This window comes from Apostichopus japonicus, chromosome 8, assembly GCF_037975245.1.
Source record: "Apostichopus japonicus isolate 1M-3 chromosome 8, ASM3797524v1, whole genome shotgun sequence".
In the NCBI taxonomy this organism is placed as follows: Eukaryota; Metazoa; Echinodermata; class Holothuroidea; order Aspidochirotida; family Stichopodidae; genus Apostichopus; species Apostichopus japonicus.
The window spans coordinates 32,282,708-32,308,688 of record NC_092568.1 but is presented as its reverse complement, the minus strand read 5'-3'; the positions used below and the strand labels follow the sequence as shown (position 1 = coordinate 32,308,688).

The following is a 25,981-nucleotide window of genomic DNA, read 5'->3' as shown; positions in this document are numbered from 1 at the left end:
CCCTCAGATGATGTGCCCCATCCCCCAATTTTGGAACCTTCCTACCCCAAGGTCTTGTGTAATTTGCTTCTGTGAAACAGTCACCTGAACAGTGTCTTTTTCGCAGTAAATAATGTTTATGACCCTGTTTTACTACACATTAAACTTAACAAGGTATTCTTTCAGAAGCTGTACATTCTTCCATGACCATAACGAGTGGTGCTTGTGGAATGAGAAAGTGCCCCTCTGATGTTGTGCCCCCCCCCCCACTTTTTGGAAGCTTCCAACCCCCCTGCAAATAACTGTAATATATCAAAGATCCAAACTAGGTTTGGGCGACTCCTCACATTTTGGAGTCAGGTATCAGTTGCTCTAGGTGTTGGCCACCTCTAGTTGCGTTGTGACTCCTTCGTCATTCAACATATTACTGAATTTGGGGGATGGTGAAACCTCTGTCAGTTTTTATAACAGTACATTGACGTATACATAATCTGGACCAACTATGTCAATGGGGAGACACGCAAAAGAATGAACCAACCATGAAGGGTCATGTGCCATGCTCTATTGCAGCACTTAACTCTTATAGAACTCCTTGAATATGCAAACAACGGAATCTAGTAGAGCATGTACATGTTTTTATGTTTACCGCAATTTCATTGGATATTGCCATTTTCTTTCCAACAATCGAACTGCTACTAGGACGCAGGTAGCTTTTCAGGACAGCACACAGTGATACATACACAAGAAGCAGACGACAGGATTCGTTGTTCCTTAGCAACACAAGTCTCTTTTCCGTTTTGGTATCGCACCACAATCAGCGTTGTGCACCTCCATCTGAAAGTTAAACCCTTGTCGGAAAATAGCCCTAAAGTGACCTAATGCAGTGATTTTTTTGTTTCTTCGTTGCATTTTGACATTGAAGAGGACGAAATAAACTATGATAGTCTAAAAAAAATTAAATCGGGATATGTCATTTTAAATCGACATATACCAATTTAAATTTAATTCGACTTATACCAGTTAAAATCGACATATACCGATTTAAATCGACATATACCAATTTAAATCGATGATATATAAAATCAATCGGCATATGTCAATTTAAATCAATATCTAGCAGTTTAAATGGATGATTTGTCAAAATAAATTGGTAGAAGTCAATTTCCTTGGACTTATACCAGTTTCTAGCAGCTTAAATTGACTACCAACTTAAATCAACATATCATCGATTTAGCTCATTAACATATTCCAAATCCTGATTTCTAATATATCCTTCTAGTGTAATTTACAATGAAACATGGAATGTAGAAGCGTCACCGACTAGGGTTCAAAGATAGAGTTTGGGGAGGGGGGGGGGTGGCTGCTGGCTCACAAAATATATGTTTGTCCCTACAGAAAGTCTCAAACATTTCGACAACACCATAGCTTCCAAAACGACAAATACGAAGCGTACCGTATTGGATGCTGAATCCACGCTCTTGATTATTTTTCAAATAAAGTTGAGCCTTCATGTCGACATGTATAATATCGAAATTCGAAAAAAAATGAATTTTTGAGAAAGACATTAACGTTTTGACAATCACCATCGAAATTTGAAATCATGAGCCCGCATTTTCCAATGCATACAATTAACTGTTCCCGTATTAGCTGTTTTAATTTTTTTTTCAAAGTAGCTGTTCCTTGGCTTCATAACTATAATATTTATATCTTCAAAATAACTATAACAATAAAATATATAGTGACCATATGATATGTATTTCATAAAAGCCTGATTATCTAGAGTAACTATAATGCAATGATTCCTTAATTAGTCCCACTCCTTATCCATTGACACTTAGGGTTGGAACTTAACGTTAATTCAGTCGGGGAAAATATACACCATTATTATTAGCACAACTTTGCGTTTAAACTTAATTAAATACCAATATTACCTCACAATGTAACCCCACCCTCCCATTGAAGAGATGGCTTCTTTGTTGGAACTGAAGTGTGATGGGTCGTTGACAGCTTTATTCCGCCGCGAGCGCGCACGTAGGCAATAGGTTGACCATCAGGACAGAGTACCCAGTATAGTCTGACAAGGCTGTGAAGTTTTTGTCGCCATTTAGCACCACCTGAATGTGAGAGAGTGGTTTAGCGTCGTGGTATAGCACCAAACAAAGGCCCGTAACAAGCTTTCCACAGAAAACATTGAACCTGTCTAACCTGAGAGTGACACTAAGTTCCACCAAGAATCGATCACATTTATCAGGCCTAAACAAGTTCATCCGTCACACATTTTTTGAACAGTAAATACTGTATGTATGTTTCCCAGTGTTAATCGAGATGGGGGAATTCCGCGAGACCGAAGGTCCGCGAGACCGAAATTACAAAAAGGTCCGCGAGACCGAAATTAAAAAAAAGGTCCGCGAGACCGAAATTGAAAAAAGGTCCACGAGACCGAAATTAAAACAAGGTCCGCGAGAAAGAAATGACAAAAAGGTCCGCGAGACTGAAATGACAAAAAGGTCCGCGAGACCGAAATTACAAAAAGGTCCGCGAGACCGAAATTAAAAATAGGTCCGCGAGACCGAAGTTCCGCGAGACAGAAGTTCATTAGGGGTCAAATTTTAACTTTTATCCCGTAACAGTTGACACAATTTCCTCATAATAAAATTTTAAAATATTTGTACATTTTTTGGCACAAACACACAAAAATGCTTCTGGTTTTTGGCAATGTGACAGGTATTTTTTTCTTCAAGAAATACCCGTAGCGTCAACCTATTGTGACGCTTCCATTTTTCGGGCAAGGTTTTGGAAATTTTGGGCAAAGAACGTCATGCCCCCTTCCTAAAGTGAAGTTCTTCCGTAGGCTTATGAGTCCCCCCTCCTACCCACCCACCCCCACCATATCTCAATACCCTGTATACACCACCAGGGACGTAGCTAAGGCCTGATGATTGGGGGGGGGGGGGTGTAGTGGCTAAAATTCCAACTGGATGGGTTTTGGAGCCAGAAAATTCCGACTGCTGCCATGTACCCCCCCCCCCCTTACACACTAATCGTCAACGATACGGTCAGTGTCAGTCAGAAACCCCATCTTTCGCGACTGCACTTTTGTTCCGAACTTTTTTTGATACATTTGTACCTTATGGGGCAAAGTTTTTACTTCTGTTGATGGCACTTTTAAACTTCCGTAGATTAGCATTGAGTGTTTTAATTGTATACCATAGAGATAATGTATATCCTAATGACGTAGACAGGAATTTGAAAGGGGGAGCCTGTTTGCGATTGATATGGGGAGGGGTGCCACTGCAATTCTGGCTGTCTTACAAAATATGAAAGTTTATATTGTCCATCAGTTAACTTCGTCAAATTTAGTCCAGACATTTGACAATAAACAAGAGTCATCCTACTGGAGACATTATAAAAGAGAACTATGTTTGTCTTTGTGATATAATATGTAAAAGAACATGTAAAAGAGTTCAAACAGGAAACAAAATCTGCTGATAATATGATATCATATGATAATGATGAAACTGGCAAAACATTGCACCAGATCGCATCTAAGGACCTTCCATTGTTCAAAAAAATCTCAACAGAACCCCCCCCCCCCCCATATCAATCTCAAAATGTGCCCAAAGTGGCACTTTAAATTTGTGGCTACGTCGATGTCGTGGGGCCTAGTATTAGTTTCGGTCTCGCGGACCTTCTTTTAATTTCGGTCTCGCGGACCTTTTTTCAATTTCGGTCTAGCGGACCTTTATTGTCAAGCGGACCTTTATTGTCTAGCGGACCTTTATTGTACTTTATTGACCTTTATTGTCTAGCGGACCTTCGGTCTCGCGGACCTTTTTAATTTCGGTCTCGCGGACCTTCGGTCTCGTGGACCTGTTTATATTTTCGGTCTCGCGGACCTTCGGTCTCGTGGACTGTAATCGTTGAGATTTATGTTTCTATTTGAGTGGTATTCAAAAAGAGCTTAAATGGCAATGATAAATGTATTGGTTTCTTAACACGAGAACAGGTTTGAGGTAAGTTCATTACAAACCAATCGAAGAATAGGTGTTCCCTGTCTAGTATAAAAGATGAGTGTTCCCACCTCATGATTCCTTTTATAGTTTGCGCCCGTGGTTTTCGATTGCATCACGCTAAGCGGCACATTCATTCCAGTATTCATTGATGGCTTTGGGTGTATGAAATGTGTTGAAGCACTATGTGTGTGTTTGCTTTTGGAGGCATCTATAGAATTAAAATAAACTAACATGATACATTGAATTGGTTGAGATATGCACCCCCCCCCTCCCCCGCCGGGCCACCCTTGAGAATTTGGGACATAAATACGACAAATCATGTAAAATACGTTACTATTTTGCATGTAATCACTATTAATTATGCAAAAGACCTTAGTTGGGGTTTTCCCCTCCCCTTAAACTTAACCCGTCCCACAGATCTGCCACTGGAGGGACGCCAAGATGACCAAGGTAGAAATTGTGGTCACCAGGCTACAAGGTTTGAATAACACAGTTCTGGAGTCAGAGTCAGGTATATTCGACAGAAATTGGGAATAGAATGGTTAGGACAAATGTCAGATCCATGAGAAGAGAGAGAGTGTGAACAGAGAGAAAACAATGGCAAAAACAAGCTTAGTTATTTCAGCTGACGCCTAATATGAAAAATATTTCTGCGTAATTTCTGCAAATTTAAATCTAATGCATCTATGTCACTTTATTTCCTGTTTTTAAAGTGCAATTGATTTAACTGTTTATGTCAAATTGAAATAATTGCAAGATATATAGCACCCTGTTCCCCCTCCAAACTTAGACTCCTTCCCCTGGACTGTGTTTAATAAAAAAGTTCCACATCTTAAGCACCCCATGATAAAAATTCCTGCACAAGGATCTGAATAGCAACTTTTGTGGAATTTTGCAGTGCATCAAATGTAAAGGATAGCCATAAAACAAGCAGCAAGGTTTTCTGTTCAGATGATTAAACATTTGAAATAATTGTTTATTCATTATATCTGCGCACATATACCTTGGCTGTTACTGCTGCTTATACGCAACTGTAAACATTCTTCATGTCGAAGATTGAATCTCGGTCACCCAGAAATATTTGAATTAAGATTTTCAAATCGATTAAATATCCACATATTTATCTTTCACATATTTCAAGTGCACGTACAAATGCAAGCCATGGGCCGTTTTCAGGTGCCATTATTCCCTCGATTAGTTTTCATTCTCCCGCATTCCAATTTAGCTTGTAGCGAAACAATTCTGATATCATTTCCCAACAGAATAACATCTTCTTTTCAGACTTCAAGTCTTTTGCATGAAACGTCTACTCGTTTCTCGAAATTTCTAACATCTTCAGTATGTTTCTTTCATGTTTGAGGTCTTTCTAGACATTTTACTCTTGTGTCTCAAAATTTGGATTTGTTGTTGTTAAATAAATCGAATTTATTTTACTAGTCATTTAATCTCGAACTGTCGACAACTGTGGCTCAATTATTGTCGAATTACCTTCTACGTCAAACTTAAATTTGTTCTTGAAATGTCCATTTTCAAATATTTTGTAAGTCATAAATTATTGACGTTATATATCGAAATGTGGAGATATGTCTCAGTTAACTCGAAATTTGGAAGTTCTATATCTTAGCCACATTTTATTTTAAGTTTTATCGAAATTGTGTAACTTTTCACGACGAATGGTTCAGTTAAAACTGATGTGTGTTATACTTTCTTAACATGTGTTACATTTATGGCCAGTTGCTATATATAGCCTACTGAACACTCAATCCTAAATGCATAATGATTTACTGGACTTACCAGACTACTCTAAATGTTTCGCCAATAATTTAGCCTATTCATTTAACAGAAGGTGGATGACACTTTACTGCAAAATGCTTAAAATCTGCATCTTTACAAGGTAGGCATATACTTGGACTAATACTGGTAGGACTATACTCAAATGTAGGGACAGTGGTTTAGACTCCTAAGCTCATTAGTTGAAATAACCTTTTGAGTAATGACTTTGTATGTTAGTAATTTTCCCACAGTAGCATCTGCATGCTGGCAGGTCTACATGTGTTACGGTGTTATAACACACTTCAGTTTATACTGTTTAATGGTTGTCTCTTATTCACAGTCAAACTGATCAAGTCGTATACTACATTGGATGTAAACTTTTGATCAAGGACTTTAGTTTCGAAACTCATTGGAAATATTTATAACTTATCACAGATTAACAATAACACGGTCGATTTGTTTAACTTCATGGAGCTAAATAAACGTCTTATGTTGTCTTAGGTCATTACCCTGCAAACACAAAACGTTATCATAACATTATTAAAAGAGCTTCTAAAATACGTTTTTATAACGTTAAACGTGGTGTTATAAAAACGTCGTCATAACGTTTTTATGAGATATTAATGTTATATTAATGTTTTAACGATTTTTGTTGTTGAAATAATAACCTGAAACGGTTCCTATAAGGTTTAGCCGTTAGCCTATACAGATTGTATTTCAAATCTCTTATACAACTATGCAGCATACTGACACGCTCTAACACCATGTCAGTGTCCCGTATAGATTATTTAGTCAATAATGTTTCATGTTACCAAGCATATCAATTACAACATTTGATGAAATCAGTTTGTTACATATAAAATGTATTTAATGGCTTCTTGGCAGTTTTATCCACTTGGATAATAGGAATCATCGATGTATTTCAAAATTACCAATGACTCCTTCGTAACATTAAAGAACAGTTTGTGAATATGTGTGTTTATGAATATCACAGCTATACTTTATCTTGGATCACGATTTCGGTCAGTCATAATAAACATCGATTTTGAATGTTTATAATAAAATGTATAATTCGTCTCAACTAACCGAGCGTCCTTTCTAGGATCATAATAGCTGTTTCCCCTTGAAAGCGAACTTTACACGACTAACAATTTTTTTTAAAAACACACCAGCATTACATGTTATGTTATTATGAGGAAATCATTGTTTGGATGTGTATCATTGCCTTTCCGGAATAGGATCCGATCAAGGTTCAACCGAGGAACATATTAGTGGTATGCCTACAGTCTGACAGGAAGGTACTTTTAAGTCCCTGGTAGCCTATAAACTGCTTCGATCCGCCTATAAGATCGACCCCTTTTCACTGCCCGGCACTACATTATGGCGTTGCATAAGAATGCTAACTGCATGTTATAGTTAGTCTTACAGTGAAGGTGAAATAGTTTCATCTTTAAAACTGTTTGTTTTCTTATCGACCCTGTTCAAGACATTCGAGTCAATACAGCCTTCTTTCTTAGTGAGAGTCAAAGGTTAATTTGGGTAAAAAAGGTGTGAAATTATTAAAACCTTGTAAACAAGATATCTTGATATCGCAAGCTTGCACAGATTGATATTTAGTATGTTGGTGTACCACATAGAGTACAAAAGCCTATTGTCTTTATGGATGTCAAAGGTCATTTGGGTCCACAGAGGTCAGATGTGGAAACCTTGTGAACTCAGTATCTCAAGACAGGGAAGCTTGGACAGACCTCATGTTTGATATGCTGACAAATATCATTTAGACAAGAAACCTACCAGCCGTCATTTTCGGTTACCGTAATTTAAAGCATTGACGAGACGTTATTTTAGTTCAGTTGGTATGACACAGTAAGGTAACAAACACCTATTAAAAGCCATACTGACTTACACAATTAAAAACTAAGTAATGTAACTAAAAGTTCTCTAGCTATACGTCATCCCATCACTTGGTACTTGACAAGTTGGTCATTCATGGCACCATCAATTTTCCGTATCATGACCGTACAGATTTTTTTGCTATGTGAGCCTGAAGTTTCGTCACTTGTATTGTAAAGAAACCTCTTCACTCAGAAGTAAACAATTTTCGTACTCTGCTCCTGGGATTCCTAAAGGGTCCAAGATTGCCTCAATTGATTCAAATCAATTGTACTTCTATTCATGCTCTTCAACATACAAGCCACATTAAAACCAGATCATGATTGGTAACATATTAAAAAAAGTTGTTCTCCATTCATGCTCTTCAATATACAAGCCACATGAAAACCAAATCATGGTTGGTAACATATAAAAAAAGTTGTTCTCTTACTGCTTTGCTTGTTGGCACTTAGACAGGAGAACACTCGGCGGATTGATATAGACTCTAATAGGAGTATGCCACCCATATAGACAAATAATTACGCAATCTGTTTGATTTCTTGCCATTTTGGAACTTTGTCAAACCAAAGATGCGAAGGTGAAACATCTTTGGTCACAATTTGTAAAACATAACATTTGTACAGATAGAAACGAACAGGAAGCTAGCAAAAGCTGATAGAGTCAATAATGGAGCTGACTACGTGGGTCTTAATCGCTTCTGTGATCATCATAGCGTGCGTGTGAGTATATTTTACGTGCTTCGAGAACTGCTACTTCAAGGGTTTCAAGTTATAATGAAAACTGCGTCAGAGGCAAATTTCGTTCACATCACGTAACACAGTAACAGGTCGGGATGGTTTGCGCCTACTAGCACAACGCATGTAGCCTATCAAATTCAGACTTCATTTCAATTCTCAACTGTTAAATTGTGCTCATTTATATGCTTAAATATTGTTACCGTTCTTGTTGTAGCCTGAACGAATTAGATCCCGTAGCCGTCAGCTATACTAAGTTACTTAACCCAAGTAGCCAGGCTATTTTAAGACCCCGGTCACACGTACATGTTTTCAGACATAACGATGGTCCATGGGCCGACCATGGTACGGTTTGCGTGAGACCGCTCTCTACTACGGTCTGACGATCGTCCTAACATCGTCCACTAAAGATGGTAATTAGCATCGTAAGCCCCGAATTAACCATGGTCCTACCATCATGCACTAGCAGGAAGAACCGTGCATGTGACCGCAATTGCGTTGTCCGACAATGCATTTTAGCGTAAACACCGACATCATCTACTACTTACAACTAAAAACCCGTCAAAACATTGTCAAAACCGTGACCCTTCACCGACCCAATGCAACTGCGCATGATAGTAAAAGCATAATTAACTCACTGATGCCTGTGTCCGCGAACAACGATCATCCGAATATATTACAAAGTCATGTGAGTATGTGTGACCGCTACCGTAGTTAGTTTAATATATGGTCGGACTATAGTTAAGAAACGATGGTCGGAAGATGCAATTTTATATGTGTGACCGTTGTCTTAGTTAAATTAGAATAGAAATAATGTCAGCCCACAAGAGTATGGTGGTAGTCATACAGTATGTATTCACTACCATAGATGGATGAAAATATTAACACTGAAAGTCGTAAGACGATCGTAGGAGTAAAACATTAACATATAACTCATCGAACAATACACTTACATTTTAACCACTGTATTCAACCTACAGTAGACTGTACACTGAACCAAACTCCCAGGTACCTGTATTCAGTAGGGGAACAGGTATTTACCTATAGATGTCTATAAGGTTAGTCCTTGAAGGGTGTGAAGACTCTCGCACAAACAAACGTCTCACGCCGGTAATGTGACCTAGTTTCGAATGAGGTGTAACAGAAGGGTTCTAAGACACCACCATCGATACCAGAAAATACACATAAAGCTTGCTACCGTCGTCGGTAATTAGACAGTAGTATACAGCATACATACAGCTACTGTCAATACTCACAACACACTGTACATAGCGGGCAATGGACATGTCAGGTCTGGATAACAGATAACAAGGTATCACATTTCATTACTGTCTGCATTTGGTAGCGACAAGAAGAAAACTTCACTTGCAAGCAACGGAAACTTTTTCAGAGCGCGGCAAATGGTTTGGGGCGAGTCTTCAATGCCTTTAAGCTAAGCTTGGGCACAGCTGGGGCTTAACATAAGGTGTGATGAGATGTGTATTAAGAAAGAAACAATTGGGTTCATCAACTGGACATTGCGAAACAGGATTAAAGGATAGAGATAATGGTGGAAAACAGCAAAAATATTCTACCTCATTAGTATTCTTACATAGAATGATTTGATTTCAAAGATTTCAAAGATTTCAAGGCCTACAGTACCTGATTTGGCCAATTGTTATGCCTAGGCTATGTTTATTACTGTAGTGTATACATGCATGACCTTGTTCAGTAGATTCATGGGATGACATATACTTACTATGAAAGCCTTTATTATAAGCACCCAATTCCAATGTTCGGTCTAAAAAAATTAGGGGGAAATATTGTGTAATATATAGTCGCACAATCATAATACTTTTTTGACAAACTTATGGCCCATTTGCAAGGATTGTACCAAATGAAAATTCAAGTAAAACCATTGATGTCCCATCTCTTTCTAGGTTTGATTGAAACCAAAACAATAATCTGACGCATATATATGTGGGTAGATGTACAGTATTAACGTTTTTTCCTTGATAACTCTACAATATAAAGGCTATATGCTGGAGTATGGATTTAACAGAATCTCTATGCTTTGAACCACTGTATAATGCCAGTCTCACTCTGTCAAATAACATTATGTAACAAAGCAAGCCATTCTAGTGACACAAAGATCTACCCTCCAATCATTACTTGAAGTTGAATCCATGACTGTATTAAGTTTAGCAAGAATTGTTTATAGTGTAACCTATGTTGTATATTGAGGTCTAAATACCGGTGCTGTGGTCGAGTGAATTAAGGCGGTGGCATTTGAAGCAATGAGGCTTAGCAACCAGGAGGTTCAGGGTTCGATCCCTGGCCGGGTCATAGTAAGGTGGCTTTGTCATCCAGGAGCAATCTACGATTTTCCCATCTGAAATCACTTTCTAAATTGAAAAGATTCCAAATTTGAGTTAAAAATGTTCAGTTGGAAGCCACTCGACGTGAAAGTTGTAATCAAATAAGCAATTGTGGTCGCTTAAGCGTCATAAATAAAATAACTGCAAATTTCTTTCGAGGAGTGACTGAGGGATCATGATTTACTGTACATAGAGCTTTATCATCTTAAGCGTACAGTGTGACTTAACCACTAGTCTTGCAATAATACACATTTCTTGGCCATAGCATGATGAACTTTACAACCTGGGTTAATAACTTTGTTTATCAGTTTGCTCAGTATTTGGATATATTGAAACTTTCAAAGCAAAATCAAATCATGTTTCATTGGAGAGCTTGCAATCTCAACAGCAGACTCAATATTTCACTGACTATTTCACACTTTAATCCCTTCATTCGCACATTCATTTGGCTTGAAATGGTCTAAAGAATATTGCATAATTGGTCTCTCTTAATAATGTCATTGATCATGTAATATGTCACCATTATGATTGAACTTGTCTCTCTTTTTCTTTCTTTTAAGCTATGATTACTGGAGGAAATCATACTTTAAGCAAAGGGGTATACCATGTGATACCATCTTGCCATTCCTTGGACATTACCACAAGTTCATATCAGGGGTATGTGTGGCATCGTTATTGGGGTACATCAGTAGGCATTGTTACAAGGAGTATAGTTATATTTCTGTGTTTAATGTCGAATGAAATGTGTACAGACCTAAGCAAGGATTTTTCTTCCAAAGAGAGCTATTCTTGCATCAAATGTGGCATGTGTAGCCCGAGTTAAATGCATTAATTGTCAACGACATATCCATTGTGTAAACTGAATGAAAACCACATTTTCTGAAGAGGTGTTTAAGCTCTCCAAAACAACTGCACCTGGAGCTTTGGCATATAGCATGCATTTGTCAAATTGTAAAGAAACCTTTTGAACATCGTTGTATATTAAATGAGCGATAACTTTTAGTCACTCAATTTCAAAAAATGAAGGAAGTCTATGTTTAAAAAAAAAATTAATTACCTCTTAAAAAAAATAGTGACTGGAGTCAAAGAATCCATCGAGTCACGAAATTCACTGTCAATGACTTGACTCGACCTGTGGACTCAAAATGATGTGACTGGTAAACAACAGTGGTTCTAAATCCCTTAGGATCATATTTAAACTTTTTTGTTCTCTCTGAAAGTGAATCAGTGAATTAGATGCTCAAGTAAATATCTGAGTTAGTATAAAAAATATAGATTCATTAATTTGTAGGATCTGATTTGCTTCTGTCTTTCATGCTTGAACCTAGAAGAGTCTTGCTTGCTGGTAAAAAGAAAAGAAAACACATTTCAAACTACAACTTGTAAAATGATGTCATCATTGAATTTAGGATGACATGGTTCATGATGACATTAGTTCCCATGAAATATTGCGAGAGAGAAACTCACAAAATATTATTTTGCAATTTTTCCTATTTTAGGGTTTCACAGAGTTTATTCATCGGTCGGCTAAGCAACATGGTAAAATATTTGGGTAAGTCAGTCTGTAGCAATTGTAGTTTGGTTTTCTAGTCTTGTGCTTCTTGTGCAACTTTCCTCTGTATGTTGTCCCTTTTCCCGTTGAGCCAATGGCATGTCAACTTCAGTGTTGACACACTCCTTGAAGTAGAATTATACACAGCATGCAATGTGTCTTCCAAAGTGTGATCTTTCATTATAGACATGGATGACTATGGTTGCCTAAGTGTCATTTAGTATGCCTCAGGGGTATTCACATGGATTTACTCCCAACATCTTTAGGGATATTGGTTTATATTGGAGCATGTCAGATGAAGCACCTTTGCAATAGTTTTACTGTACAGTATCCTGCATGGTATTGTTTGTGGTCCCAACTGATGCACTGGTATGCAGCCTGTGCAAGGTCATATTGTAAGCTGACCATATTTGTTTCCAATAAATCAGGGGACTTGTTGACGATGTTGATGTAATCAGGGGACTGTACATCCCTGGAAATGTATGACGTCTGGTCACCTTATCTTACAGCGGTGCACTCTACAGTGCAGCCATAGGTTTGATTACGTAGTGCTGCGCAATTAAATGTACTCATCATTATCAAAGTTCTCATCAAAGCTCAAGGTAACTTTGAAAAGCAAATGCTGTAAATTAGCTGCACTAAATCACATCTTGATAAGCATCTTTAATCCCGAAGATAGGAAGTTTAAACTGATGATGCATTGTACCTGGCAACAGCAGAGCGAGTGAGATTATTTAGGGCAAAAGAATTGAATGAAACTCAATTTCTTTTGATGAAGCATTGATTTCAGAACATAGAGAATAATCCAAAAACTTGTCTCATTTCAGGGAGATTATCAAACCAACAAATTATGTTAAACAAAAATGTAAAGACAATTTTTTTGAAATCATGTGGCATGATGGCAACACATGCCCATCTTTCCTGGGGCAATAAAGCAACAATTAATCTGGCAAAAATATGTTGCTTGCAAACAACATAGGTTTATCTACACTTGTAAAATGCTTATAATACAAGATATTGTGATGGGGTTTGTACCTGCTAAATGGGATCTCTTCTGACACCAGATGATCCATGAATATAAGCAAAAATGTAAGTTCTGCAGATAGGGAAGTTGCTTTAATTGGTCTGCTTCACACCTAAAACTAAATCTATTCACCCCCCCACCCCTCCCCTACCCTCTTAAATCAGTCTGAATTTTGGTCATCTCTTCTTTCTACAGGATGTTACTTGGTAGTTCACCCGTTGTTGTTATTGGCGATGCAGACATCTTGAAAGAAATCCTTGTCCGGAAGTTTTCTAGTTTTCACAATCGTCGGGTAAGATGCCATTATGTTATCAAGAAAAACAGTCTTTTCATTTCATTTCAATGTTAACTAATTTAACACTTGGTTTACAAAAAGGTCAAAGAAACTAGCATGCATGGACTTATCAAGCCAAGGATGTCAATTTAAAATCTTCACTTGAGTGAAACTTTAAACACAATATTTCATGATCTGTTCATTTTGATCAGACTATAACGATGAAATGGCTATACAGTACAGAGCTGTAATATCAAGCATACACATTACAACGTCCCTACACACAGATTGTTATACTGCTACTGTTAGTAGCTAGAGACAAATGGGAACATGGCCTTCGTCCCACGTTATCACGGATATCAGTTTCAAACGTTTACTTCTGTGAGCCAGTTTTATTTGTTCAAGCTATTCATTGACAGAGTTGTTGGTATTTAAGTTAATCCAGCTTGAAATGTTTGTATTTGTCTCACCCTTCGTATCTAGGATACAAGGCTCTTGGTTATATATGTTTATTTAAGGTTTATGTTGCTTTATCTTTTCAGTTTATAATCAGACCAAACAGATTTTCCTGTGAAGTATTTTGCCTCTGAAACAAATGGTTCAGAGAAAAATTAATTTGTGACTCATTCAAGAGGAACGTATTCTAAAGCATCCCGGTGAAATTTGCAGAAATTTCTTCATGTTCTTACTGAGCTATTGACAATTGAAATTTTCACATTTTGTACCATAAAGTGAAATTAAAAGCAAAAAGACAGATGGGATATCATAGTTGCATACTGACAACAAAATATGTTGTTTTACTCTATTTTTCATTTTATTGTCATGACCTTGGATTGGAGTTCCACCTTTACCCAAAGGAGATTTGATGTTAACTATGTGCCAACAACTTAGTTGTGTGCATATTGAGATGAACTCCAAGTTTGAAGTAGGAAATTGGATGAAAATCATGAAGAAAAACCATAAATAGAAATTGTTCAGTGTGCTTCTGTGACAGAACAAATATTTCCTCCAAGCTCACTTTGGGTGCAAAACCTGTCAACTTCAACTGATGTTATTCTCAAAACAATAAAGAAAGGATCCATATTGACTGCCTGCCAGTAGGCAACTTTAACTGTAGATAGCTAGTACTCCAAGTTTGCTTTCTAAATTGCTTACCTATTTTAGGGTCCTTGACTTAAATAAAACACACTAAGAATTGTAAGTCGTACACAACGTACAGCTATAAGTGTTGTACATTGCACTGCACAGCAACTCATGATAGGACAACTGTAGCTAGGTCATTACTGCTGTAAATGTCAGAATTCTGCCTGATGATTACCTTGGTGGAACAATTTACAATGCACTGTCACTTTGCGACATAAATTTTTTATAAAAAAACGCTCACATCTTTAGAGTACTATTCTTGTGTTTAGTTTGTATTTGATATCGGTATTTAATATAGTCGTTTATTTGTCAATACATGGCAAGAAATGTGTTCTCTCTTTCTGATTCTTGTTTAAATCTTGTATTCTGATGTGACATGTCATTTCTTCAGCCACAAGCATTTGATGATTACCCTGTGAATAAGGCACTTACTAGATTGGAAGGTGCAAGATGGAAGCAAGTACGAAACACCATTACACCAGCATTTAGTGCCAGCAAAATGAAACCGGTAAGGTAAAAGACAACTGAGAAGATAGTTGGAAGCGAACGTAAGACACTAATATCAAAGCATTGGTTCTCATCCTTTTCTTTTTTTTCTTTCGTTTTGTTGAGTTTATAAACGATGTAATTTTCTCCGTGAAGCAGGCTGTTTTTATAGCAACAGGAAGCTGGGAAAGGAGGATTGATATTCAACAAAGGTGGACAAGATTTTGCGATAACAGCCTGCAATTTCCCTCATTATTTTAATTCAAAATTGTAGATCCTTCATGTTCATGGTCCATTAACATTTGGAGGTATATAGTGTAATATATTTTTTCTTTGCACGAGTGATCATTAACGAGGGGGTATCAGTGTATTGTTATTTTCTGTACGGTGTTTTGAATGCCAAAAGGAGTGTATGAAGTGCCAAAGGGATTGTAACACACTCTACATTGGCATCTTTTGGGACTTTGCCACTAGACACCCCCACCGGGGGGTCTGAAATAATAATCCCAAGAAATTTCTTATACCTTTTTCTGGCTTTGCTCTTAAGAAAACAATTGTGAGAGGACAAGAAATAAGTGCTGCAGCTTATAGGATCACACTTGGACCTCCATCAGAGCTCTTCCCCTCCACCCCCACCCCACCCTGCAGTCTATGTTAGTCTTTGCTTAGCATTCTCTATATCACGGAGAGTTCTCTATAAGAACTTTGTTCAGAGTATGAACTTTTCTTCAAGAGCTATATTAAGAGCATACAATAAAAGCTTCTTAGTTCTTTATGATTTTATCCATACTTCTTCGAAAGATGTGTATTTACTACAGTTCCCTGTACAATTGTTGTTCTTTGTTTATTTTTTGTTTGGTTTAGATTGCTGCTCTCCTCAATGACAGCTGTGATGCCCTCATTAAGCACATGAAGGCTAAAGTAGCCACTAATCCAGATATTGAGGTCAATGAGTAAGTTATTATGGCTTGTACTTATGATTGGACACCCTCTCATAAATCCCAATGTTAACGTATTGTAAATAGATGCAACACAGACAAAGTAAAAACTATATAAGAAATGCCAGTGAAGTCACAGATTCACTGTGCCTACATCAGTACTGCAAAGCCCTGGCTAGTTCTCATACCCACTGTGCAGATACCACAAGGAAAACTTTTTATACATGTACAGTATTGGACTTTGCATTCAAGATGCTCCAAAGAACTTTTGTCACTTCAAGTTGATCAAAATGGTTACAACTTGTATCATTTTGCTCTACAATTTATGCCAAAATTGGTTTCTTCAGTATCTTTATAGATTATGCATAAATGACTTAGAGTGAGCCTTAATTATTATTTTTTCCTTCTCATTTTGCATAGATTTATTCTCTAGCACCTATGATTATCTTGATTTGTTCATCTTCCTTGGTGAACATTTGTACTTTGTGTAATTTATGTGATCAAAAAAGTTATTACAAACTCCTCCTTAACCGAAGGCTCGATTGATATCAAACTTGGTGGCTGTATGCATGGTCATGGGATGTGGTGCTTCCATTTCATGACTAATGATGTCAGAGGTCAAACATCAAATAATCAGTAAGCAGCATTTTCGTTATTACATGTATATACCAAAATAAGAGTAATGCCGAAAAACCTCAAAACCTTTGTAAACCTATGCATATCAACAGTGCATTAATTAATGTAAAATGTCAAAGGTCATGTGATGGAGGTGAAAGATCACCATTACCAAATTTGTGCAAAAGAACATTCCAAAAACTACTTCTAAACCATAAGGCCGATGGGTTTCAACCTTGCTGGATATGATCAAAGGTCACTCATTATAGGAGGTTCATTTTCTTCAAACATTGGTGGGTGATTGAGAGTGATGATATTATTGTTATCAATCATCATATACCAATAGTTTGGATATGGCATCTGCCACTCCATGCATTGTCTACTTGTTTAAGTTCTCTCATGTTTAAACATGTGTGATTCAATGGTACACTTAACAACCCAAAGAACTGATGAAACTTTATAAGGTCACACAATATGAATATCAAATACACAACATATCCCCAAAATCAGGAACTTACTGAAATGAGTCAAAGGTCAAAATGAGAAGATGTTGGAAATTGGAGAGATGGAGGTGTGCTCTCTATCGAGTGCTAGTTGACTGTAATAATTTGTTAAAAAAACATCTGCATTTTCTAGTCACTTTGAAACCTCTTTTCATTTCCCATCCTTATTATATTCAGAATGTATGGAAACATGACTATGGACTGCATTGCCAAAGGAGGGTTTGGCCTCCAAGTCGACTCACAGGAAGATCCTAACGATCCATTTGTCAATCATGCAAAGGCAATAATTAACATGAACTTGTTGAATCCTCGCGTGATAATTGCATGTGAGCATCATTACGTTATTTACTTCTATGGTTCAAATTATGTTCATATGCACCACTGATTTTGTATCACATTAAGTACATGTATACTCTGTAGAATGGTCTCCTAAACAGACTCTGCAGGCAAGATATTCTACTCAATAGGAAAATCAGCTGGAGAGGTTTGAACACAATTTTGTGTCACATTGTATTTTGTACCATTAACCGGACCAGGGGTTGTGGGTGTGGGAAGGGAGAGGCTGGGAACAAATTAGAAGGAAACAGGAAAGAAGTTGCTTTGCTAGAATGGAATATTAACCTTGAGAACGGAATACTAACATGTGGAACAGAACGCTAACCTGTAGAACAGAATACTAACCTGTGGTAAGGAATACTAACCTGTACAATGAAATACTAACCTGTAGAACAGAATACTAACTGTTAGAACGGTATACTTACGTTAGAATGGAATACTAATCTGTAGAACAGAATACTAACCTGTAGAACAGAATACTTACCTTTAGAACGGAATACTAACATGTAGGAGAGAATACTAACCTGTAGCACAGAATACTAACCTTTAGAACAGAATACTAACATGTAGAAGGGAATCTGAACCTGAAGATGGGAATACTAACCGTTAGAAAGGAATACTAACATGTAGAACGGAATGCTAACCTGTAGAACGGAATACTAACCATTAGCACGAAATACTTACCTGTAGAACAGAATACTAACCTGTAGAACAGAATACTATTTCAGGAAAAATGTTGTAAAATGTTGACGTCTTATTGGGATCTTTTTCCGACCAGAAATTTATTTTGCTGTTGTTACTTGCCAAAGGGCGCAGGGAATTTGTGAGTACATGTGTGTATTTTTGAACCACTAAGCCTGTGGGTGCAAAATCTCCACAAAGGCAGTTTGTTGGAGGTTCCAAGCTAACTTTAGGTTGCAAAACATTGAATGGTGAAAAGCTGACATGTTAATATGTTACCATTCCACTCTATTAAAACCACCCTTCCCAAAACTGATGTTCCAAGAGTAACAGTGCCTCTTTTTCACTTTTCACTTCCAGTATTCCTACCCCAAGTGGCTCCCATTTTTAACTTCTTTAAAATTGGACTTACCCAAACTAAAGCTAAGAAGTTCTTCATGGATGTTACTCAACAAGCAATGCACATGAGGCATGACAAAGCCAGCAAGGTGAGAAGGAACACAAACTTCAGATCTCATGATTTACAAAATCGTTCTAGTCTTCTGGCACATACTGTAGTGTGTGGTTCGGCATTAAACAAGACCGATGAATAAAGTTAAAACAAGTCAGGCAAATTTAATTCCTCTCTAGCAGTAGTGTTTGGCCTGTGTTAATGCCTTTATTGCCTTTTAGCAAAATATGTGCAATTATGATGCAATTAAAGAATGACTTCAAGCAGAATTTAAGCCTTCATATGTCAAGGAAAAAAGAAAGTGTTGATCACTACTTTTGTTTGTATATCTAGCTACAGTATTTCAATTTAAAAGATAGTTTTTGTCAAGATATTTACTTTTAATGCATCTGGATTACTTCTTTAAAAGTATGTTGATGATGTTGTAGGCTCCTTGGTGCAGGCTTAAATGTTGATGTTAATCCATTGTTTGATGCCTTGCCGGAGGCGCTTACTGTAGTGTGTGGTTCGGCATTAAACAAGACCGATGAATAAAGTTAAAACAAGTCAGGCAAATTTACTTCCTCTCTAGCAGTAATGTTTGGCCTGTGTTAATGCCTTTATTGCCTTTAGCAAAATAAGTGCAATTATGATGCAATTAAAGAATGACTTTAAGCAGAATTTTAGCCTTCATATGTCAAGAAAAAAGAAAGTGTTGATCGCTACTTTTGTTTGTATATCTAGCTATTTCAATTTTCAAGATAGTTTTTGTCAAGATATTTACTTTTAAAGTATCGGGATAACTTCTTTAAATGTATGTTGATGATGTTGTCGGCTCCTTGGTGCAGGCATAAATGTTGATGTTAATCCATTGTTTGATTCCTTGCCGGAGGGCACAAGGAATCTATGGGATGGTAATGCGTATGTGCGTGTGTGTGTGCATGTATGTGACACTTGCTTGTAAACATGGAGCTCTCAAGGATGGCATTGAACACTACTTGTCCTTGATAAATTTGTTATACATGGTAAACATGTCATTTGAGCCCATAGGTTCTCCCATTGAGTGTTGTATTGAACCTGAGGAATTAACATAATATTCTGTGTATTAGACTATATAGTCCAGTCACTTTAATTGATGAACCTCAGAACAGGTCTGTCACTCTGACCATGCATGAACCTCAGAAGTTTCAAGGGTCATTTCACACTTGTAATTTAAAAGTGCAATAGTAATACAACATGGACTATAGCAGTGTTTACATCATATCAAATTTGATTATATGCCTAAAGTCATCCTTTAAGACTTTGAAGTGACAAAATTTTTACTCATTGTCTAAAGTTCTCTAATTTCTACGCATCTAGCTTTTGCAGTGTATTTAGAAAGTGCACATTTTTGTGAAAAAATTGAAGAAACTTGATGTTAACTTTACATATATTTAGATCTGTAAAAATGATATATTTCTTGATCATAATTTTATTTTAGAGAGTAGATGTGTTACAGTTGATGGTAGACGCCCAGGAGACTGATGACAGTCCAGCTGAAAGTGAAGATATGCCTGAGATTGCTGGAGGAGAGGAGAAGGGCCTTCATCGGAAGACCGAACTCACTGAAGCAGAAATCATGGCTCAGGTAAAGCTGCATTTATTCTGAGTGATGGTGTTAAGGTGATTTCATCCTCATAAGGAGTGGGTTCAGGATTTTACAAGGGGGCAGGGGGAGGGGGGTGGATGTGTCTCTTTTGTGTGAGGTTAAAACGGTGAGATGCAGAACCCACACACACACCTGCTCTTCCTCACTCCTTCCTCACTCCTTCCCCACTACATCCCACTCCTTCCCACACCCTTCCCATACCCTTTCCTACACCATTCCCACACCCCTTCCCACACCCATTTCCCACACCCCTTCCCACACCCCTTCCCACACCCCTTCCCACACCCCTTCCCACACCCCTTCCTTGGAAGCTTTTTTTAGTACTTGTAAGTAAGACAGGTGATATTCCAATATAGAAAAATAAAAATAACACAACTGTGATATATATTCACATCTTCATTCAGTTGAGTCAACATTTTCTATGATGCTTTTTTCTGGTTTGAGGTTGATTTCACTAGACAACAATTTTACAAAATTTAGAATTGACATAAACTCATTTATGAATTAAAATAATTTATAAATCTCATCTTCTTTCCTTTTAGTCCCTGATCTTCTTTTTAGCTGGCTATTCAACCACCACTGTTGCCTTATCATTTGTGTCCTACAACCTTGCTACACACCCTGAACTGCAAGACAAGCTTTTCCAGGAAGTTCAAGAAATGGCCCCCGATCGTGACTCTGTGAATTACGACACAGTGAACAAGATGGAGTACTTGGACAAGTTCTTGAGTGAAACCTTAAGATTATATCCCCCCGGTATTGTGTAAGTAGTATTGTGTATAAATTAAAATGGCACAGTTGTCACGAGATGCTTCACTTTAAGATCAAGTCATATCACCGGGGCCAAAAGAAAGGAGAGAAAAAATGTTTAAATAGTGTGTGCATCGGGTCAAGTGATGGACTCGAGTTGAGTCAAGTCAATTGTTTTTCTAGTGTCCATCTTGATGTACTTATTTTTATGTTTGTAAACAAAACATCTGTATTGTAGTTTGAGAAAATAAATTTGCGCTGAATTGAATACTTACATTCAATTTATTTTTGTGTATTCAGTTTATATTAAGGCCGATTAAATTGACAAATCACCATTCAAGAGCTTTTGAGTTCCATTTTTGAGTTCAATGTTAGTAACTAACCTTGTAATTAAGGAATCACAAAAGACAGACCTCACAAAATTGATTGAAAATACTGCACCAGTACATTGGTTCATCGTATGCTTAACACTTTTCAACCTGCGTGGGAAAATTGTGAATCTGATTGACATAAAAAATGACTTCTACAGTCGATAGACAGTATCAGGATTAGTGAAACAGGAGCACATCATGTTGGGTAATTGCTGTTAGCTTAGTTGTATTACGGTAAAAGACAATGTTGTAATGCTAAAGAGGAAATGCATCACTGAGTTTCTAGCTTTGAATTTTATTTCATCCTTTTGAATTTCTATTTCTGTCAGAGAAGTGAATTTTGTGATCATTTTCCCCCCATATGTGAACTCTCTCTATCTCTCTTTGTTGTGCAACCCTCACTTTGTTTTCTCGTAATTTTTCATAATAAGATTAAATTGATGAAGACGTATTCCACCCCTCCTACTAGCCTTATAGACAATCTGCACTTTTGTCTGATATTTGACATACATACAAATGAAAGAGTTATACTTTTCATCTTCGTACAAATCTTTTGTATACAGCATAATAGACAGTTGCGCTATCCAAAAGGCGTTTGTCATCTTCCATAAAGTTTGAGTATTATTTTCAGCCCTCGTGTCTTGCAAATTAACTAATGGGCAGAAGTTTAAATTTGCATATACTGTGTGCTGTGAACATCCAGCATTCTTTTAAACTCTTTTATCTTGTTATAGCCTCAAGGCCAGACCTTAATAAAACCACCCATGAATTTTAATTATTCAAACGCTGTAGATGCGGACAATATTATTTCTTTCTCTATGAGTGAATCTAATAGTAACATTAATGGACTTGAATTAGTTAATCGTTCCTTCCTATTGGTCAGTATTGTCCATCATGTGACTTACTATACTACTTAATTCATTCTTCAGCATAGAGGTTGGATTAAGATCATATACAATCCATGTTTTGCATTCCCTGAAATGTTTCTTAAACTTTCTTTGTTTTGACAGGGCTGATCGTGTCTGTCAGGACTCTGTTACGGTTGGTGATTTTCATTTTGAGAAAGGAATGGACATCTTCTACAACATCATTGGCATACACTATGACCCTGACTATTGGGAGGACCCAGAGAAGTTTGATCCTGAGAGGTAGGATGTTTCAGTACAGAAAACATACTGAACTAAATAAACAAACAATGTAATCCCTCGACTAAGTCTCAGATTGGTAAAGCCATGCGCTTCGCAGCTACGAAAACCGGCTATGTAAGCACTTGTGTCAAACCTGCACATTGATATCTGCTCCTTAGCCCTGTTGGACTTGCATGACTCAAGTAATACAGTTGTCATGTGATTTTCAGTTGGGTATAGAAGTAGTATATAAAGGGTACAGAATAAAAATATAGGCATGATGTAGGGGTTATAATGTCTGCCACACAACCATTTGGTTCCAGGTTGACAACCTCACAAGGAACCAGGTTCTTCAAAATTGCTGCTTTGCAATGCTGTTGAGTAACAATGTCTTATGTGGATGTGGTATTCCTGGTTTGAAAAATGGTGTGTGGATCTGTTCTTTCAATGGTTATAAAATCAAATTCATTCACTATAGCTGCTCATAGGTGATGATGGATGGCGCCCTTCTTCCCTTACCGCAGTATCTCATAAAGTGGTCATATGCTGGGATACACTCTGGTGCCTCAGTTGAGGACGTTCAACGGTGGTCCCTGGAGCAGGTCGTTATTCTCTGAACACTCATCAAAAGATGGCTTGATATTAAACCATCGTTCATCCACAATCATCATTTCCAGTTCTACCTGGTTACCCCTGGCTTGGTTTCTACCCAGAAAAAGCGGTGATTTTCCTGAGAAACATGTGATGTATGAAGTAATCAAAGCTGTCTTCCTAATCTTAGCTAATAAAGCAGCTGCAGCAGGAACAAAATTTCACTAAAGAGCTTGAGGAGTAAGATAAGGAAGACAGATTTTTTTACTTGTAGATCACCTGATACCCAGAAAATTGTTTTTTTTTTCAGGTATAAACCAAGCGAGGGCTAACCAGGTTGAACTTGTAATGAACTTGCAATGGCATTGAATAGGGTTTGAAATGAGCTTCTGGTGTCTTTCTAACCCTTGGAAGGTACTAAACTAAACTGTATAATCGGAACTGATCAAACTATGACACAGACCTGGTTTTGCCGTCACTCATCAACTAACCAGAGAACTGGCAATTACTGACTCCACTCAAATTCTGAACAAAAATTGTTGCTTCAAGGACTTGGTTACAGTAGAATCAATAATTAAAAAGCCCGAACAAACCGTGAATCATATAAAAAAGTCCATTTCTTGAAAATTGGAAAAGACATTTGACAGTTAAGAGATTGAGCTGTTGCATTGTGTCCAGGTTTTGGCAAGAACTTCAATTCAATATAAAATTGTAAAGCAACTCTTAGTGCTCTTCCCACATGTAAAAAAAAAATTGTTAGCATAATTGCTCATTTGCTTAAATAGTTATGATGCATTTGAATATTGGAATTAAATGTTTAGATTTTGAAATTTTTATCATGTGAAATCTAATAGGTATTGTAAAATTGCTGACCAAATGGAGAATTCATAACTGCCTTTCTTCATACACCAGTTTTAAGTACACAATCAATGGTCTGTAATTTTGGCAGTTTGGCTACACATTTGCATCCTTCATGATCATGAAGTGCTTGAAATAAATAAAAGGGTGAACAGCTCCATCATTTTACCCGTCCTGATTTTGTGTTTTTAATGATCCTTTCTTTTGTTTCAATAGATTCACCAAGGAGGCCACTGAGAAGAGACACCCCTTTGCATATCTGCCATTTGGTACAGGACCCAGAAACTGCATTGGGATGCGATTTGCTCTGTTAGTTCTGAAGATGGCGATTGTCAGAATGGTTCAAACTTTTCAATTTGAGCCTTGTGAACAGACACAGGTAGGTATTAATGCAAATGTTTATCATCTTCTGAGTGGAATTTTATCATCGAAACTAGCACGATTAAAGATTCTCTTTTATCGATGTTGATAGAAGTGTAAACCCCAGGTTGTATGGAATGATGATATTTCACAACCTTAGGGAAAGCTATTGCCTGATGAATGAAAACCTGTATGTAACAAATACATATCACAAGAGTGACAGCAAACTGTGGCTCTGAAGAACAAGGTTAGGTTTGAAATATGAACAATCAGCAACACCTAATACCTGTTAGCCTTCTGAGTTCATATTTGAAATGTAACTGGCCTGAAGTGAGGAATTTGCCAAGGGAGGAGCGAACCTGTAGGCAAACTATCAGAGCCGTAGATACGGCATTGGAAACTGTCTAAGCGAAGCGCCACCATTTGTTGCGTACAAGAAAATTTTGGCCAAAAATGCATCCCAGTTTGCTGGTAATGGCACTTTCCAGGCCTTATAAGTTGCATCTAAGTATTTTCTATTTTAAAATTACTAGCGATATCATAAAAACATACAAAACAAATATGCTCAAGGGGGGGCCGTTGCCCCCTTCGCCCCCCCCTCCCCTGGCTACGCGCCTGTTCACTGCAGCAATGCATAAATGGAAGTTATTGCATGAGGTATACATCTACACAGTCTGAGGTATAAACAGTGTTATAAACAAGCATGTCACAAGTAGCTGCAGAGTTTTGCAGATGCTCCTCAACATTTATGGACAGCAGCTTTTTGGACAGGATAGGCTCACACCTTCCTATCAGTTAAATCAGGAAATCTGGTTCGACTTTTTGAATGTATGCTCTTTAATTATATATTCTCATGGCTTTGAATGCTAAAACAAATTATGACAGGAACATATTTAGATGATTTACTAGTTTATTGTTGTCTTATATTGTCCTACAGATTCCAATTAAGTTTGGGAAGAGATCAGTGAGCCCAGATAAAGGGATTACACTTCGTGTCGTCGCCAGAGAATAGACACTCCGTGTGCTTGTTCACAGACTTGGGAATGCCTCTGTATTTCAAATTTATTTGATTTTCACTTGTACGTTTAAGTAGTCATTTTTATATCATGTTTCTCTCTCTACTCTGCATGGGAGCTCCCTCCATTGCAAGAATGTACTCATTTTCTTCATGCGTATTTCAACATACATGAGAAGTGCCTTGTAATGTCTTTGAATAAACATTAAACATCTGAAACAACTCCAATGTCAGATACTAAATTTTCTATTAGATAAAGAAAGTTAAATCATGCTAACTTTGATTTGATTTGATTTGATTTGATTTATTTTGTTTTTTCACGTGCAAATATACAAGGTGAAAGGAAGTCTTCTATAAAGCATACAATAGCTTAACAATGTAGAAGACTCCCTGAAGAAAGAAAAGAGAAGAAAAAAATTAAAGATCAAATTAAACGTTTCGACAATAAATCAATTATATGATATTTTAATTAATATGATGCAATTATTTCTTTAATATAACATTTTCTAAATGTCCTACACGATAATTTA

General features: G+C 37.2%; 1 protein-coding gene across 1 annotated transcript; it reads left to right on the top strand.

The window, feature by feature from the left end:
- Positions 1–8,113: 8,113 nt before the first annotated feature.
- On the top strand, positions 8,114–25,730 carry LOC139971617 (cytochrome P450 3A4-like). The gene is made up of 13 exons (XM_071978251.1): positions 8,114–8,377; positions 11,310–11,406; positions 12,249–12,301; positions 13,521–13,617; positions 15,134–15,250; positions 16,093–16,181; positions 17,462–17,610; positions 18,662–18,789; positions 20,212–20,358; positions 20,922–21,142; positions 22,511–22,648; positions 24,293–24,455; positions 25,374–25,730. Exons 1-13 carry the CDS (start codon positions 8,325–8,327, stop codon positions 25,446–25,448), a joined length of 1,527 nt encoding a protein of 508 aa, XP_071834352.1. The 5' UTR covers positions 8,114–8,324; the 3' UTR covers positions 25,449–25,730.
- The last annotated feature ends 251 nt before the right edge of the window (positions 25,731–25,981 follow it).